This window comes from Lipophrys pholis, assembly GCF_963383615.2.
Source record: "Lipophrys pholis genome assembly, chromosome: 8".
Classification (NCBI taxonomy): Eukaryota; Metazoa; Chordata; class Actinopteri; order Blenniiformes; family Blenniidae; genus Lipophrys; species Lipophrys pholis.
In genome coordinates this window covers 10,929,772-10,944,884 of record NC_137630.1, presented here as the reverse complement: position 1 = coordinate 10,944,884, position 15,113 = coordinate 10,929,772, and the positions used below count along the sequence as shown (strand labels likewise).

General features: G+C 41.7%; 1 protein-coding gene across 1 annotated transcript in view; it reads right to left on the bottom strand.

The window, feature by feature from the left end:
* The window catches only part of ubr4 (ubiquitin protein ligase E3 component n-recognin 4), a 47,725-nt gene that overhangs the window by 7,361 nt on the left and 25,251 nt on the right, over positions 1–15,113 (bottom strand). Inside the window, exons 49-90 of the mRNA XM_080468643.1 lie at positions 14,611–14,674; positions 14,371–14,505; positions 12,720–12,894; positions 12,476–12,607; positions 12,242–12,363; positions 11,865–11,976; positions 11,540–11,670; positions 11,118–11,295; positions 10,825–10,929; positions 10,356–10,493; positions 9,912–10,080; positions 9,517–9,721; positions 9,326–9,439; positions 8,859–9,068; positions 8,626–8,775; positions 8,304–8,531; positions 8,022–8,100; positions 7,673–7,918; positions 7,366–7,534; positions 7,027–7,171; positions 6,781–6,866; positions 6,617–6,704; positions 6,217–6,410; positions 5,863–6,102; positions 5,637–5,775; positions 5,403–5,528; positions 5,126–5,254; positions 4,685–5,034; positions 4,369–4,459; positions 4,174–4,258; positions 3,876–4,003; positions 2,964–3,093; positions 2,724–2,884; positions 2,500–2,609; positions 2,132–2,273; positions 1,842–1,923; positions 1,513–1,686; positions 1,241–1,362; positions 861–1,058; positions 663–743; positions 447–534; positions 117–244 (exon numbers count right to left, since the gene is read on the bottom strand). Of these exons, the coding sequence (XP_080324769.1) occupies positions 117–244; positions 447–534; positions 663–743; positions 861–1,058; positions 1,241–1,362; positions 1,513–1,686; positions 1,842–1,923; positions 2,132–2,273; positions 2,500–2,609; positions 2,724–2,884; positions 2,964–3,093; positions 3,876–4,003; positions 4,174–4,258; positions 4,369–4,459; positions 4,685–5,034; positions 5,126–5,254; positions 5,403–5,528; positions 5,637–5,775; positions 5,863–6,102; positions 6,217–6,410; positions 6,617–6,704; positions 6,781–6,866; positions 7,027–7,171; positions 7,366–7,534; positions 7,673–7,918; positions 8,022–8,100; positions 8,304–8,531; positions 8,626–8,775; positions 8,859–9,068; positions 9,326–9,439; positions 9,517–9,721; positions 9,912–10,080; positions 10,356–10,493; positions 10,825–10,929; positions 11,118–11,295; positions 11,540–11,670; positions 11,865–11,976; positions 12,242–12,363; positions 12,476–12,607; positions 12,720–12,894; positions 14,371–14,505; positions 14,611–14,674 (6,079 nt within the window). The remainder of the gene's footprint in view (positions 1–116; positions 245–446; positions 535–662; positions 744–860; positions 1,059–1,240; positions 1,363–1,512; positions 1,687–1,841; positions 1,924–2,131; positions 2,274–2,499; positions 2,610–2,723; positions 2,885–2,963; positions 3,094–3,875; positions 4,004–4,173; positions 4,259–4,368; positions 4,460–4,684; positions 5,035–5,125; positions 5,255–5,402; positions 5,529–5,636; positions 5,776–5,862; positions 6,103–6,216; positions 6,411–6,616; positions 6,705–6,780; positions 6,867–7,026; positions 7,172–7,365; positions 7,535–7,672; positions 7,919–8,021; positions 8,101–8,303; positions 8,532–8,625; positions 8,776–8,858; positions 9,069–9,325; positions 9,440–9,516; positions 9,722–9,911; positions 10,081–10,355; positions 10,494–10,824; positions 10,930–11,117; positions 11,296–11,539; positions 11,671–11,864; positions 11,977–12,241; positions 12,364–12,475; positions 12,608–12,719; positions 12,895–14,370; positions 14,506–14,610; positions 14,675–15,113) is intronic.

The following is a 15,113-nucleotide window of genomic DNA, read 5'->3' as shown; positions in this document are numbered from 1 at the left end:
AAATCTATATATCAAGTGAATTTGGAATCGCGTTGGACAAAAGTTCATGTTTTAAGAAGAGAATAAAAAAAACAAGCTCTCAGTGACAAAGTGTTTTGATAAATGTCACAGCTTACCGTGAGCAGATGTCTTCCTTGTTTGAAATCTTTGATCCCAGACAAACGGTTGAGCATACAATCCAGCCCTCCACACTGAGCCATGACTCCCGCCATCTTGTACACTTCCTCATCGTCTTCCTCCTCATCTGTAGTCAAGCGAGATTAAGTACATTTGGATCAGTTGAGGAAAACATGCATATTCATCTACTGCATACAGGAACGTGAGATGACAAAGAACACAAAGATTATAACACATAGAAATTGACTCAATTTAAACATGTTGATTAGCAGAGTTTAACCTTTAAATTATGACAGTTACAAACAGAGGAAATGAAGATGTGGCCAAACCTGTGGTTGAGTCTAGTGACTCTATGAACTCCTCAGTGGCATCACCAAGCAGACCTCTCATTCGATAGATGATTCTCATTGGCTCACCCTTGGAGAGATGAAAGACATCAAGCTCTGTTATTGCACTGCTTTGAGATACTCTAAATACTTTGTGACAACCTGCACCATTTTAAGTGTCTTAAAGCAGTAACAGACTGATAAACTTGTGGGACTCACCTCATTTGTGGGGCACCACACCTTCTTGTAGACCTCGGCCACAGACAGATCCAGACTAATGATTTTGTTGTTGACCAGAAGCTGAGAAATAAATAAACAGAAGAGGCGTCAAGTAAATGTTGAAATGTGAAAGTAAACATTTCCCAACAAACGAAGAGGATTTATTGACAGTGACACAAACACAAGAGAAGCAGTTACCTCCATGCCGCTGTCGTCCTCCAGGAGCGCCACTAGGTCGCAGTCCTGGCAGATCTTGTTCTTGATGTCCCTCATGAGTGGACCAATGCCAGGCTCGTTGCTGCTGTAAGGGTTTCCTGGCATGCGGCCCTGCAGGAAGTCTTCCTGTTGGGGATCCTTCTCCAAGGTCACGAAGAACTCTGTCACTTCATTCTCCTCCTACAAACAAACAATGCAACAAACGATGAAGGTTGAGCCAAAGAAAAACTTATTTTCATTTTTCAGCCAAAAGCATTTGTTTTGCATTAATGTAAGCCAAGTTTAACACGTAAAAGCAGCAAAAATAAATAATATCATTCCCAGATCTTGACTGAGCAATTAGTGATAAAAAACCAACTCACGGGATAAATGATGCTGCACAGCCTCTCGAAGATGAACACGGGGGTCCTGTAGTCATCCAGGTTGTAGCGCTTCGCCGTCTCTATGCAAACTGCCATGAAGGCCTTGGTCTCAGACTCAGTACCTGTAACCAATACAAAATTCACATATTTCACACTTAGCATAAATTCTATATTTTACATACATTTGTTGTAAAAGTTCACTCAAAAAGGTTATCAAGAACAGGAAGACTATGGTTGAATTTACAGTCCGTTGAATGTGAGAGAGAACAGACCCGTGGTCATGTCTTCCAGCATTTCAAGGAGCATGTCTTGAGTTTCATCGATGAGCTTGGTGCGCTGCACCACCAGCTTTCTCAGGCAGAGGTAACCATTGAGCACCGTGCCGACCAACCGACTCTTGAAGTGCCGCTTAATGGATTCCACCTCCACGAAAGAAGACAGCAATCCTGAAAAGACACCAATCAATCAACTGCACAGAGATGACATTTACAAAACAACCACAAATCAACTTGTGATGAAAAAAAAAATCCCCCCCCCCCCCCCCCCCCCCCCCCCGAGTTTCTGACATTTTGGAGTTATGACAGTCGGAAGGACAACATACCAGTCAAGCTCTTGAGGGCATACCCCTGCTGCAAATCTGTGCTCAATGTGGCCTCCTCCAGAGCCAGCAAATTGGCTATTTCCTGAAACAAGAGGGGTAAAAAAAAAAAATCAGTTTTATTGGTGATACAGACAAGTGAGCAAGTGTCCTATCATCATTGGTATTAGTATAAGTAACCAACATTTCAAAAATTATACTACATACATTTACCAAGTGTTTCTGAAAATAATTAGATAAAATCGCGATAAATGTATTATACTTGAAATATTTGTACAATGTGAAAACAATACCTTGGTGATGAGGTTGCCGATGTAGGGCAGGACTCCACGGGCAGCCAGGTAAACCTTCCAATGTGTCGGCTTGATGAGCTTCTGGTACAGGCCCAGGTACTCCACTGCACACTCTCCAGCCACACTCAACTCATCCAGGTAACTAACAGGGACACAGGGGTTTTCGATTGTACACTTTGACAGCAGCACATTCAGCATTATCCTGTTGTTGCTAAAATATTGCTTCTGTCAGTTAATTAGCCAAGCTTTTTGCCGTACTAATTTCAGCAATGAAATCTTACAGGAATATGGTTAAATGAAAGTACCAAAAAAACCCACAGGATGTGATATTTGGTAGATATGCAAATTGTACTATTTGAGACACCTACCTGGTGAGAAGGTCCAGCACCTGTTGTTTACGGCTCGGGATGGTGGTGAGGGCCTCCACGATGGTGCAAGCAGCCTGTCTCGCAGCCTGGGTGGCAGGAGTGAAGAGAACCTGCAACAAACAGATATAACATGATTTAAGGAAGATGAAAACTAATGCATTCTCAGAATATTGTGCTCTCATCAAGATGACTCCATCAGTACCTCCACACTATTTTTTATTTACCTGTCGCAGCCAGTTGTTGTGGCTCAGTTTGAGCAGGCGGGGGAACAGGCCTTCGCCTTTTCTGGACCTCATGAACTGCTTCCACTTCCACACATACTTCTCTAGCAGATACTGCTTCCGCAGCTCAGCTTTACTCTGAGGTTTTGATACCGTCTCCTGGCCTGTAGTCAAATAGGTATGATGAGTGCAACTTGCCCCTTTGTTTGCTACTGACGTACAAAACGTGTGGTCATTACGTACATCTTGCTGGGAGACACTTCTTCCAGGCTTCATAAGACGCTTTAGGATCCTTCTTGAGCCAGAGTTGGGCCTGGGCATGGATTTCATTACTGTAGGGCCTGACTGTAGTGAGGGACTCAATGGCAGCATCCTGGGAACGAAAGTCAAAACAAATGAGTGGTCATGTTAGGAAAGGTGAGACAACCAAGTGTTAACTGACAAACACAACACACAAATTTAAAAACCATGTTTTGAGAGAAAAGATTAAGAGCGGCTCATAGTAAACTAGATGCTGTTAACAAAAACAAAAGGCCAAATTACTACCACTCACACTCATTACATTAAAATAAGTATTTATGTGGACATAACCTCCATACAAAGTTCACGAATGTTTTAATATCCACTATGAATTGAGATTAACAGAACTAATAATTTCCATGACTTCTAAGTAATGTGTCTGTTGTTCATCAAGGGAGGAGATAATCCTGTTGGGTTACAGCTCGGTGAAGAACTCTGAAAAAACATTTCACTACTTGAAACAATAGTAGACGATTATGGGAGCTTTTCTATGAATGCATTTTTTTTTTTTTTTTTTTTGCAACAAGCCATATGTTGAACAGCCAGTGCATAGCTTGATAAGGATTCCTGCACACCAAGAAGACATAACCCGTTAAGTCTATCGTCAATGATTTCAAGAACAGAAATAATGCATGATAAATAACTTGCAGTATTACATTTAAACAGTAAAATGCATTCATTTCTTTAGGAAACCAATTTTCAACCTGTGTTCCTGTAACATAATCTCTGGTCCAAAAGTCTGTGTAATCAAATATTTAACAACACTCAACATTGCTTTCTTTCTACATCAAACTGTCTTAAGGCTGAAGAACACGACACAAAACTGTCCAATAAAAGAGGTACAGCAGTATTTACCTTGTTCTTCTTGCTCGTGGGAGCAGGGGGCTTAATCAGCTTTTGTAGGATTCTCAGGCACATGAGAGTGATGTTCTCCACCACGACAGGTGTCTTAATGTTTACTGACATCAGGAACAGGCTCAGAGCTACAAGTAGAAAAAATACACAATTACTTGGACACAGATCTAAAAGGCAATCAGAGAACCTTTTCCCTAAACCAGTATTACAGATCACATTAGTTTCAACAAAAGAACTTAAGAACTCAGATTTCATGAGCTTTTAAATTTATCATATTAACTTGAGGAATTATGCTTACCACAGCGCAATCGTAACTCCCAGCATCCTCCTTCCTTTGAAATGGAATCTGTCAGCAGCAGCATCTCATACTGCAAATTACTCACCTGAAGGGGAAAAGATGCGTACAGAAAACATATCAGGATGCCCTCTAATCCGGTGATGCTTTGACCAAAAAAATTTACAATCTGTAATTCATTTATATGAGGCAACATACCAAGTCAGGGTTAGCCCAGTGACCTTTGAGGGCAGAGGACACCTTGGCAATGATGAGGTCATTCATCTGCTGTGTGGCTTCTGGATGATCTCTGAAGCAAGAAAACACCAAACGAAACAGAAGGAATGTTTAACTACAATTCAAAACGCAGTTTATACACAGACGTGAGAATGCAAAACACTAAACAGCTTGGCATTAATGCTTAGGTAAAGCACTGTGGTCTGTTATCGCTGCTTGCCAATTTATAGTCACTAATAAAAGTATCCATCAATAAAACAATGTTCTGAAATATCGGCGATGTGTTGGAGGAACAAACCTGGTGAGGAGACAGACCAACTGGCGCACCTCCTCCCTCATGGCTGCTGTACCTCTCCGCAGGTTGTACTCAAACAACTCACGAATAAGACCCTGGAGAACCAGGATCTGCCTGAGGGCGGAATTGGTGGCCAGTGCACGCAGCAGTGTGATGCAGTGACCTGTGACAGCTGAGGCACAGCCATAACACTTGGTGGAAGAGGTGTGGCCACAGCCCAGCACAGACAGAGCGCGGTACTGACTGGCTGTGAAGGTGGGCTGGTGGCTGCTGCTGCTCCGGGATGACTTGGTGGCTGCTTCTCTTTGCTGAAGATCATACTCCAACAGCTCTTTTCGAGATGCAAGTACTTTCTGTACACAAAGTGAAAGAAATAAAACAAAACGTGAGCAGAAAGGAAAATACACCTGGTTGCTATAAAAAAAAGTTTTTTTGCTCAATAACCTGTATTATCTTGGAGAGTTCATCAAAAGATGTCTTGCAGTCTCCACTGTACTCTTGAGCCAGCTGCTGAATGTATCGGTTCACATTGGCTGACGAGGCACCAAGTCCTGCACCTGCTCCAGTGTCATCCTGAAAGTATGGTATCATTAGATGAAACAGTCGAAAATGCACAGGTGATACATTTCTATCAAGCTGAGGGTACAAGGTTACTTAACATTAGTCATACATGCATCTCTTTAGACTTTAAATAGCTGTGACCAGACCACTTGTGACTGACCTGAGGCTTCTCCGGTGCTGCCTCGTTGACTTTAGACAGCAGGCTCTCCAGCTGGGGCCGGTGGCCCATCAGCTGGTGGTAGACCCGGTCGGCTTTGTCCAACAGGGTGTTGATGTTGGTTACAGCCTACCAGAATAAAACAGAAGTGTGTAAGAAAATTTTGACAAAACTTGAATTGGCTTAACAATGAGCGCAAGGTGTTTTTCTTTAATTGCTCTACAAGTTGCTTCCTACCTTCTTCCGGTCTTCCTCATTCTCAATGGGATCCACAGCACAGCACGGTTTAGCATACAGCATGAAGTCAAATCGGGCATACTTGCAGAAACCACAGGCATTGCACAGGAAAGGGTCTTTTTCATCATAGTTGATGGACCTAAACAGAAACAATCGCATAATTAATGCACAATCAATTTTAAGGCATCTCATTCACTCAGAACTTGAGAGTAGATGTGTTGCTTACCTGCATTTATGGCACTGATAGACGTTCTCACCGCAGTTGCCACACACCCCGGGGTTGGCAGGCACAGAGGCACTGCAGCGTGGACACTGCAGGGTTTCTGTGGAGGCCTGGTAGTTCTCGTAGAAGTCAGAAAACTCAATCATCAGGTTGGAAGCGACGATGGGTAAGGGGAGGTCGATCTTCACCTCTGTTTGTCCAGGGGTGAGCTGAACTTTTTTGGCTTTGTGCCAACGTGCAGGCCTGAAAACAGCAATTAAGTAGATTTAACAAACCAGAACATCAAGAGGTCACTTAATCTGAGCAAGTTACTAAAAACAAAGATAACTGAAAGAACTTATCCGTATTAAAACATACTTATTCTTCAGCTCAACGATTGCCTGGACAGTCCTGTTGTTGTAGTACAGATTGATGGTGCGGACCATTTTGGTACGTTTGAGGTCACCGATTTTCACTGTGACCTTGCTGATGGTGTGGCTGCCAATGAGCTTTACGACTTGCTGTGTGGTGGTGTAGCGGGTGTCCACTTTGATGGATGACAGTTTTATATTCTGTGGAACAGAAAACAGACAATGTTTCAATATAAAAATAGACAATGTTTAAGTATCAGCTCTCACAGCATAGCCACGCCTTTTTGAGACTTGTTCACCATTTTGCCTTGTGCTCACTTAATTAACTGAAATGTAAGTCAATGTGAAAGTCATAAATATATAAACGTGTGAACTCATAAAAGGGAAAATTCTTTAACTTCACTTACCGAAAAGGGAACCTCTGGATTGTTGCACACCAAGCAGGGATCACTCTCCAGAAAGAAGCCATCAAACTCCACTAATCCAGAGAGAGTGCTGTGGAGTAAAACAAGACATTTTAGTTAAACAGTCAATATTTCATGAGGCAAAAAAACAAATAGTGAAGTCATACTTGTAGATGTTGGAGTTGGGGTGATTTGTCAGGATGTGATTCTGTGCTCTCAGGATTTCCACTGCTTTCTGTGAGTACTCCTTCAACTGGAAGAAATAAAGATAAAACTGTTGTTTGTTTCCTCAATATGACGTCTGTGTCATGCATGGGTGATGTAAATGTCATTTAATTAAATTATTCTATTACTTTCAAATAGCCTAAAGTCCTTTGATAACCATAAAACAACAGGAAGAGCTTGAATCTAACCTTCTTCTCTGTTTGAGGGGTTTTAAGTGAGAAGTATCCAAGGAGGTCGACAAACTGAGCAGCTTTGCGGCCATATGCAGGAAGCTCTGGCCATATGGCCCAAGTCAGTTCAAGCAGCAGCTCCTGCTGAGATTTACTGGAGTTCCTGTGAAGAAATTCACACATCAGATGCCGTTTCAAATAATTTATCCATTTGTGCGTGCGTGTGGGTACAAAATTGAATCCAGCATTTGTTTATACAAATAATAGCATTTTGGCTAGAAGCAAAAAACTTTTACAATCCAACACGTGCGGCTGTGTTGGGACTAACTGAATTGCTTATGTTAAAGATAACAGTACCTGTAGATATGTAGTGCCAGGCCGTGGGCTTGCCAGCGCACAGCAGATGAGTTTGACTCGAGTAAGAAGCAGCGTAAGAACTGGATGAGTGTCTCTTTGTCTGCAAACTTGTTGAGCTGACTGACCAGAGCCATACACAGCTGATCCTCCTGGCTGCCAACTCCATCCCCTGGGAATAGTCAAACCAACATTCAAGTCACTAAATCTTATAGATTGAAAAAAAACAACAAAAAAAAAAACCAACTTGTTCAAGGTTATTAGAAAATTCTTTATCTAAATCTTTTTTCTTTTTAGTTTGTCATCTCACCATCTTTGTCTTTCTCTTTGTCTTCTTTCTTGCTCTTTTTACTAGAGGACTTGCTCTGAGAGGACTGAGAGGTTCCGGTCTGTCCTGTGCTACTAGAACCACCTCCAGAGAACGCTGAAGAAGAGGAGGAGGAAGAGCTGGCCAGCAACTTGCTACCACACAACGCACAGGAGAGAAGTTGCAGAAGAACCGGAGAAACACCTTCGTCCACCAGGAAGCTGACTTGGAGCAGGAAATACAACACGGCTGGAAAGCAGAGAAGACAAAGAGAAATCAGTAAAAACACTTGATATTGACATTAAAGATTTGTGAGGGTTTTTCTGGCAGAAATTGAAGCGACGGCACTTACAATCATCCTTCATGCAGAATTTCTGCCAGTTGATTGTCCGCTGTGTGGCAATCTCAGCACAAGCTTTCAGATGTTCCATCTGCAACAAATATTAAACAATATTCAGTCTTTTGTACACAAGCAGATTATCAAAAACATAGAAAATGTATATAAATGGCAAAAGTGCATAATTAAGACTATAATAATCAAGAACATACAAGTTTTGAGTAAAACATTTTAAATCTAATATGGAGTTTTGTATGACGTGACAATAGTTTGATTGACTGCGAAAAGGACACTCACCAGATTGATGAGTGTGTCATACTGCAGCGCTGAGCCAGATGTGGCAGTGACCACACCAGCTCTGAGGAAGATGCCTTGCTCCTCGAGAAGCTTTTTGATACTGCGCACATGCGAATCGAGAGTGTGGAGATCTCTCAGTTGACGATATTTTTCTTTTGATCCGCAGATGAACAGCAACAGCTTCCTGACCTGCCTCCTGACGAACGGTGTCTGTTGGATCATCAGATACTGAGGAGAGAAAAAAAACCAACATAAAATTGCATTTCTTGTTTCTGCAAAGACTCACAGAGGAATGATGAAAACGACGACTAATGCAACTTACCTCAGACAGAAAGTAGAACCACGAGTGATCAAATACAGGAGGTGGAATTCGTGGGTTGGTGTCGGCAATCTTCTTTATTTGATAGGGCAGCCGCAGCACCATTTCAGTCAAAAGCTGAGAGTAGGCTTCAAACACATCAGCAGCATGTCCCTGATGACAGGAAGAACATTGTGAGTTCACCAATTCAAACTAAAAAAACAAACAAACAAAACCTTAAAGGATAAAAGTGGCACCTTCACATATTGACGTAGGAAGAAAGGGCTCATGTCGGGCGGCGAGGCGGCGGTGTGTGTGCGGAGGAGCTGACTGGTGGTCACAGGCTCCTCTTCACCCTGCTGGCTTTTCCAGAACTCCAGGAGAGACTTGAGCACATGAAGACAGTAGTCAATGGCACCCAGGCTGAGCAGAGCAGTCGCTGTGGCGTTGGAAATCAGGGAGGAGGACTAGAGGAGAGAACGGAGGGAAGCAGCTGTCAACATACATCAGATCTATGTATTCAACCACACCATTTTACACAAAAAGAACAATTTTAACAATGTGATTTACAAATATTCACGTATCAACTTTAAGTAACGTGTGAATAAAGTTTGAGGAGTTGCAACTTTTTTCTAAAAAAAAACTGTTAGTCTCCTGATGCAACTCTGTTCTACATTCTGACTTTTTGGGGTTCAAATCCACTGAGCTAATGGAGAAAATGTACCTCAGATGAGGATTTGGATCCAGATTTAGTTCGAGACATGAAGACGCTCAGAAGCCGCATGATGACGAGGTGAACCTCATTGATGGAACTGCGTTCATTCTTTTTTGAAACATCCTGCAGAGAAACAAACAGGTGCTCAGTACAAAAGTGACAATTTGAGCCAGAACCTCCACAGATGGAGAAAAATGTACCTTCTTGTGCATGCCGAGCTCGGCAATGAGCTGTGCGAGCAGGTCATCCAAGGCACCCTTATCCTTTTCATCCTCACCATCCAGGTCAGACGTCAGCATAAGGATGACTTGCATGTAAGGAATTGCCTGGACGCCTCCTACATTGTGCAGCTGAGAGAGGTGCTGAAGCAAACGCTCCAATAACATGAGACGGACCATGTGCAACCTAATGACAAACAAATGAGCAATAGAGAAAATATTAATCACCATTACAACACTGATTAAAAGGAATTCATTGCAACATTACTTTTATGGTCTTGTTGGTATTAGAGAAAACTACACTCCACAGGACAAATGCTCATAAACAAATCTCCACTCTTTCTACTCTAACTCAACTCCTTATTCAGGTGCCTGACCTGTTACTTGTGTGGATGTCGCCTTCGGTCTCCCCTTCTCCTTCTGAGCCTTCACCTTCCTGCTGAGCCGTGGTGGTACTGATGGCTCCGGTGCTGGAACTCACACTGCCTGGTCCAGCAGGGTGGCCCTCCACTGTAGTGTCTCCATACGCACTGCTGCGTCCTGACACTGTTCAAATATATTCAAAAACATGACTGAGCCACAGTGAAACTGTCTATGTACAATAAAGAAGCTTTATGGGTTTATTTGAAAGTGGAAACGCGTGATGTACTTTCCCTATCAGAAGTGCCACATAACAGAAAGTGACGATAGAGGTTAACCAAATCAAAAACTGAACTACAGGGAAAAGGTAAGAAAGGCTTAGAGAGATTTTTTAAGACCAGCTTATGGTAAGTACAGCTACTTTTGCAGTTAAACTGGTCGGCTGCATTGAAATCACCCACCACTGTGCTCCCCTGCCACAGAGTCGATAGCAGAGCCTCCACTCTCTGAGCCCACACTGCCTCCATGCTCAGCTGGAGAGGTGCGCAAAGTGGAGCCATCAGTAGCAGCTGTGCTGCCCTCATCATCTGACGCCGGGGCTGAAATCATAGCAACAGCTGTAACAGCAAATACACCACGGCCATCTGGCCAGGATGGAGGAGCTTAGTTCCAACTTGTGTACCAACAATAGAAAAAAATTACAAAACTGTGGTCGGGTATTATTTTTTTTTTTAAATCCGAATATGAACTTGTTAGAGGCACATTTACCCTGACCACTTATCTTAAAGATATTTTAGATAACTGACAAAAGAAAATTAATTATGAACACAATCTGTTGTATATACACAAAGTTGGTTCAATTCGGAATTGTAATTCCGCAAGTTTAACAAATGACTTCCTGCATCCTTATTACAAAGTTGGTTTAATTACCTGATGCAGTGGTGTCTGAAAGAGTGCCAGCATCAAGTGAAGAGGAGCTTGGGGCCTGGCCAGAGAGGCCAAGGCTCTGAAGGCCAAGTGCACTGCTGCTGCTTCCTGAAAATATTGAGATGCACAAATTCAAATGCAAAAAATATTATAAATTGTAATAATTAGACAAAGTAAACAAAAAAAGGACTTCATAAATTAGTGTGTTGGATTTTTAGAATAAAACAACCTGAAAACGTGTAAATAAGGAAGCTCGTTTAAAAGTTTACTCTATTTTGAAATATCTGGTTACTGACCTTGTTGGTCCTGCTGGAGACTCAGAGCGATGGCGAGTTCTACCATTGTTTCATCATCTGCATCAGGAGGGATGTCCAGCATCGGTGGGAAACCTTCAGCTCCAGCCAGCAAAGCCTCCAGTGGAGACGGATTTCCATTGTTTACATTCTCTGCCGTTTCCAGAACCATGGACTCCGACTATTACAATAACAGAAAGAATAAAAATGATGTTATATACATCCATTGGTCAACATGCAACTCATTTGAAACTGAGAATTACACAGATATGGATTATATTGGATTAAGGAGCTATTTTGAGTGAATAATATATATTTTATTTTATTTTACAATTATTTATGTGCATCGACTTCAACACAACGCATTTAATGCAAATGCATTGCTGGATAAAGTCCACAAACTTTATTGCTCGACATTGCCTCACCACCATCTCAAAGTCGCCGTGGTCCACTTCATTCTGCTCCTGACTCTCCTGCCGACCCTCTTCTCCTCCAGTTAGCACTGATGACTGGATTTTATCATCTGCATCATCATCGTCATCATCATCCTTGTCACCTAACAAGGGACGTGAACCAAAAGGTCTTGTTAAACATAGCTCATTCATAGGTCCTCAAACATTGTTAAAAACTGTTTCAGAACTCGGGTTATAAAAAACAAAGATCAAAAGAATGTCTGAAATTACTGCTGGGACAAACTGCAAACACCAAATAAACCATTTCATACCTCCCAGAACACTGGGACAGACTTACCCATAGGGGTATTGGAGCGTGGGGGAGAGGGCAGGGTGACGTGGCGCCGCTTGTTTCTTGGTCGAAGTACTCTGATCAGAGCCTGCTTACAAGCAAAGCTCACTGCAGTGTCCTGAAAATGGTCAAATACAGAGTTACCTCGTAACTGTTGGTGTAACAGGTCCGACCATATTGGGGAAAATTATGCCAGATTTTGTGGAAACAAAGCTCCTTTAACACATAACCCTGTCAGGCTTAATTCATTGAGGTCACTAACGTCATATCTGTTGAGCCATCTGTGGATTATTCTATAGACAGCACATCAGGATGCCATGAATCATTGTGATAATTTTTTGGGCACCCACAATATTATGAAAAGAAATAAGTACTATACTTACAGGGCACAGTAGCATTTGCATGTAGATTTTGGAAGCAACATTGATGTAATCCAGCTCACATGTGCAATATGCATGGATGATGTCGACCAAGGCATTAACTGTTGCTTCTACATGGGTTAGGCCTTAGACAAAGAAAAGCACATTCAGGTTTTAATCGAGGATTACAGTGTTGACATTACTTTCACACAGGATACAAGTCTCATTGTATTTGCCAAATGTAAAGTTTGCACTGACCAGGAAGACAAGCAGGAGCAAGAAAGGCATTCTTTGGTTTCAATGCGTGGAGCTTCCAGAAGTTATTCATCAGCTGCGCAATGAAATTACTATTTTCACCATCCACATGTTTTTGACCATCTTCTGTCGTGTCTGAAGTAAAAAGAGAAACATTGAAAAGTCAGATTGAGTACTTGTGGAATCAAATTAAATATTTATGCTTAGAGTGCAGATAATTTGTCTCCTCTGTTGAACAGCCTCTTACCAGAGTCATGGTGCATTAATTTTGTTTCTGTGAAATGCACCAGGTTGTTGGGTCTCATGATAGCAATGGAGCGGGCAGTTATCACAAGCCTCTGGAAGACGTCGGGGTCCAGCTCTTTACCCTCACGGCTGCAGCTATTCAGACACTGCACTGCATTACTCAGCAAGGACTGGTCCTGATGAAGAGGCAGGACAGAGCTCCATCAATTCTTCATCAGCTATTTAGATCATCTTTTCAGGACTTGTTAAAACATTGTGTGGCTCTCGGAGTTCATCTCCATGTGAGAAACTATCATGTTTTCATATTTAGTATGTTACTTAATAATGAAAGAGGACAATTGAAAGGAACATTTCACTACTAATAGCCCGTATTGTTATCTAAATATAAACTACATCTTTACCTGGATCACCATGTGTTTTAGGCATTTAAATAGTTTTTTTAGAATAAAAAAATCAATGTAAGTAATATAAACTCAAATTCTGCTATCATTCCTTATCAAAGTAATCACATGTACAGTTGTGGCCAAAAGTTTTGAGAATGACACAAATATTACATTTTCACAGGGTCTGCTGCTTCAGGGTGTGTAGGTGTTTTTGTCAGACGTTTCTATGGTATACTGAAATATAATTACAAGCATTTCATAAGTATCAAAAGCCTTTATTGACAATTACACTGAGTTCATGCAACAAGTCAATATTTGCAGTGTTGACCCTTCTTTTTCAAGACCTCTGCAGGCCAACTTTTGGACCAAATCCTGACTGATGGCAGTCCATTCTTGCATAATCAATGCCTGGAGTTTGTCAGAATTTGTGGGTTTTTGTTTGTCTACCTGCCCCTTGAGGATTGACCACAAGTTTTCAATGGGATTAAGATCTGGGGAGTTTCCTGGCCATGGACCCAAAATGTTTATGTTTTGTTCCCCGAGCCATTCAGTTATAAATTTTGCTTTATGGCAAGGTGCTCCATCTTGCTGGAAAAGGCATTGTTCATCACCAAACTGCTCTTGGATGGTTGGGAGAAATTGCCCTCGGAGGATGTTCTGGTACCATTACTTATTCAGGGAATGGTACCAGAAGCCTGTTTGGCAACAACTGAACCTCTCTCCTCAAAGTTCTTGATAATCCGATAGATGGTTGACTGAGGTGCAATCAAACTAGCTGCAATAAACATCCCTGTTAGTCCCTTTTTGTGCAATGCAATGATGACTGCACATGTTTCCTTGCAGGTAACCATGGTTAACAGAAGAGGAACAATGATGTCAAGCACCATCCTCCTTTTAAAGTGTCCAGTGTGTTATTCTAACTCAATCATGGCAGATTGATCAACACCCACACCTGTGTTAACAGAGGAATCATTGAAATGATGTTAGCTGGTCCTTTTGTGGCAGGGCTGAAATGCAGTGGAAATGTTTTTTTGGGGATAAAGTTCATTTTCAAGGCAAAGAGGGACTTTGCAATTAATTGCAATTGAGCTGATCCCTCCTCATAACATTCTGGAGTATATGCAAATTGCCATTATAAAGAGTGAAGCAGCAGACTTTGTCAAAATGTAATATTTGTGTCATTCTCAAAACTTTTGTCCACGACTGTAATACAAATTTTGCACAACATAGTCATAGAAAATACTATCACTTTGATTGAGACTTGCTTACCTTGTGGTTGTGGTAGGCAGTACGGCTGGTGTGCAGACTAGCAAGAAGTCCTTTGGTCTGCTGCTGGACACCAGCAGGTGTTGGCATTGACAGTAGTAAAGTGGCCAACTCCAAAGCTGCAGCTTTGTTTTTCTCCTACACAAAGTTGCCAACATGAATTAAAAAAACAGGTAAACTTCAGGGTCTTATTTGAGTGTCTTGATGCTTTTTTGATAAAGGGTAATCTGATTATCCATTTACCTTCTCCCCGGATGAACCAACGGCAAAGCAGCTTTCCAAAGCCTCAAGAGAGCTGACCACCAACCTGAAATGAAGAAAAAGGATCAATTCTGACTCCTGCCACAATTTTGGAACAGAGTAAGCAATCATACTGGGGGAAAAAAGCATTCTCAATCTGTTGCAGTCTTTGCTATTCTAAATTCCAAACAACACTAAATGCAAGGGTAAATGTTCAGAAAGGTATTTTGTTGCACAGGTGTGAAGATGGTGCATGGCATGTTCAGTCTTAGGCATGGACACACAAACTGGCAGCACACATGCACAAAACCATACAAACAAGCAGAGAAAGGGCAGTTACTAACCGGTCCAATGTTGATAAGGACTCAGTTTCACAACTTTTTATTGTATTTTTGGGAGCAAAAGAAAAAGAACAAAAATAAGTGTGAGGATCACAGAAATAAACAAGTGAAATTGAATGACTCAGTTAAACAAAAGAAAAGCATGCAAGAAAAGATGATCATAAG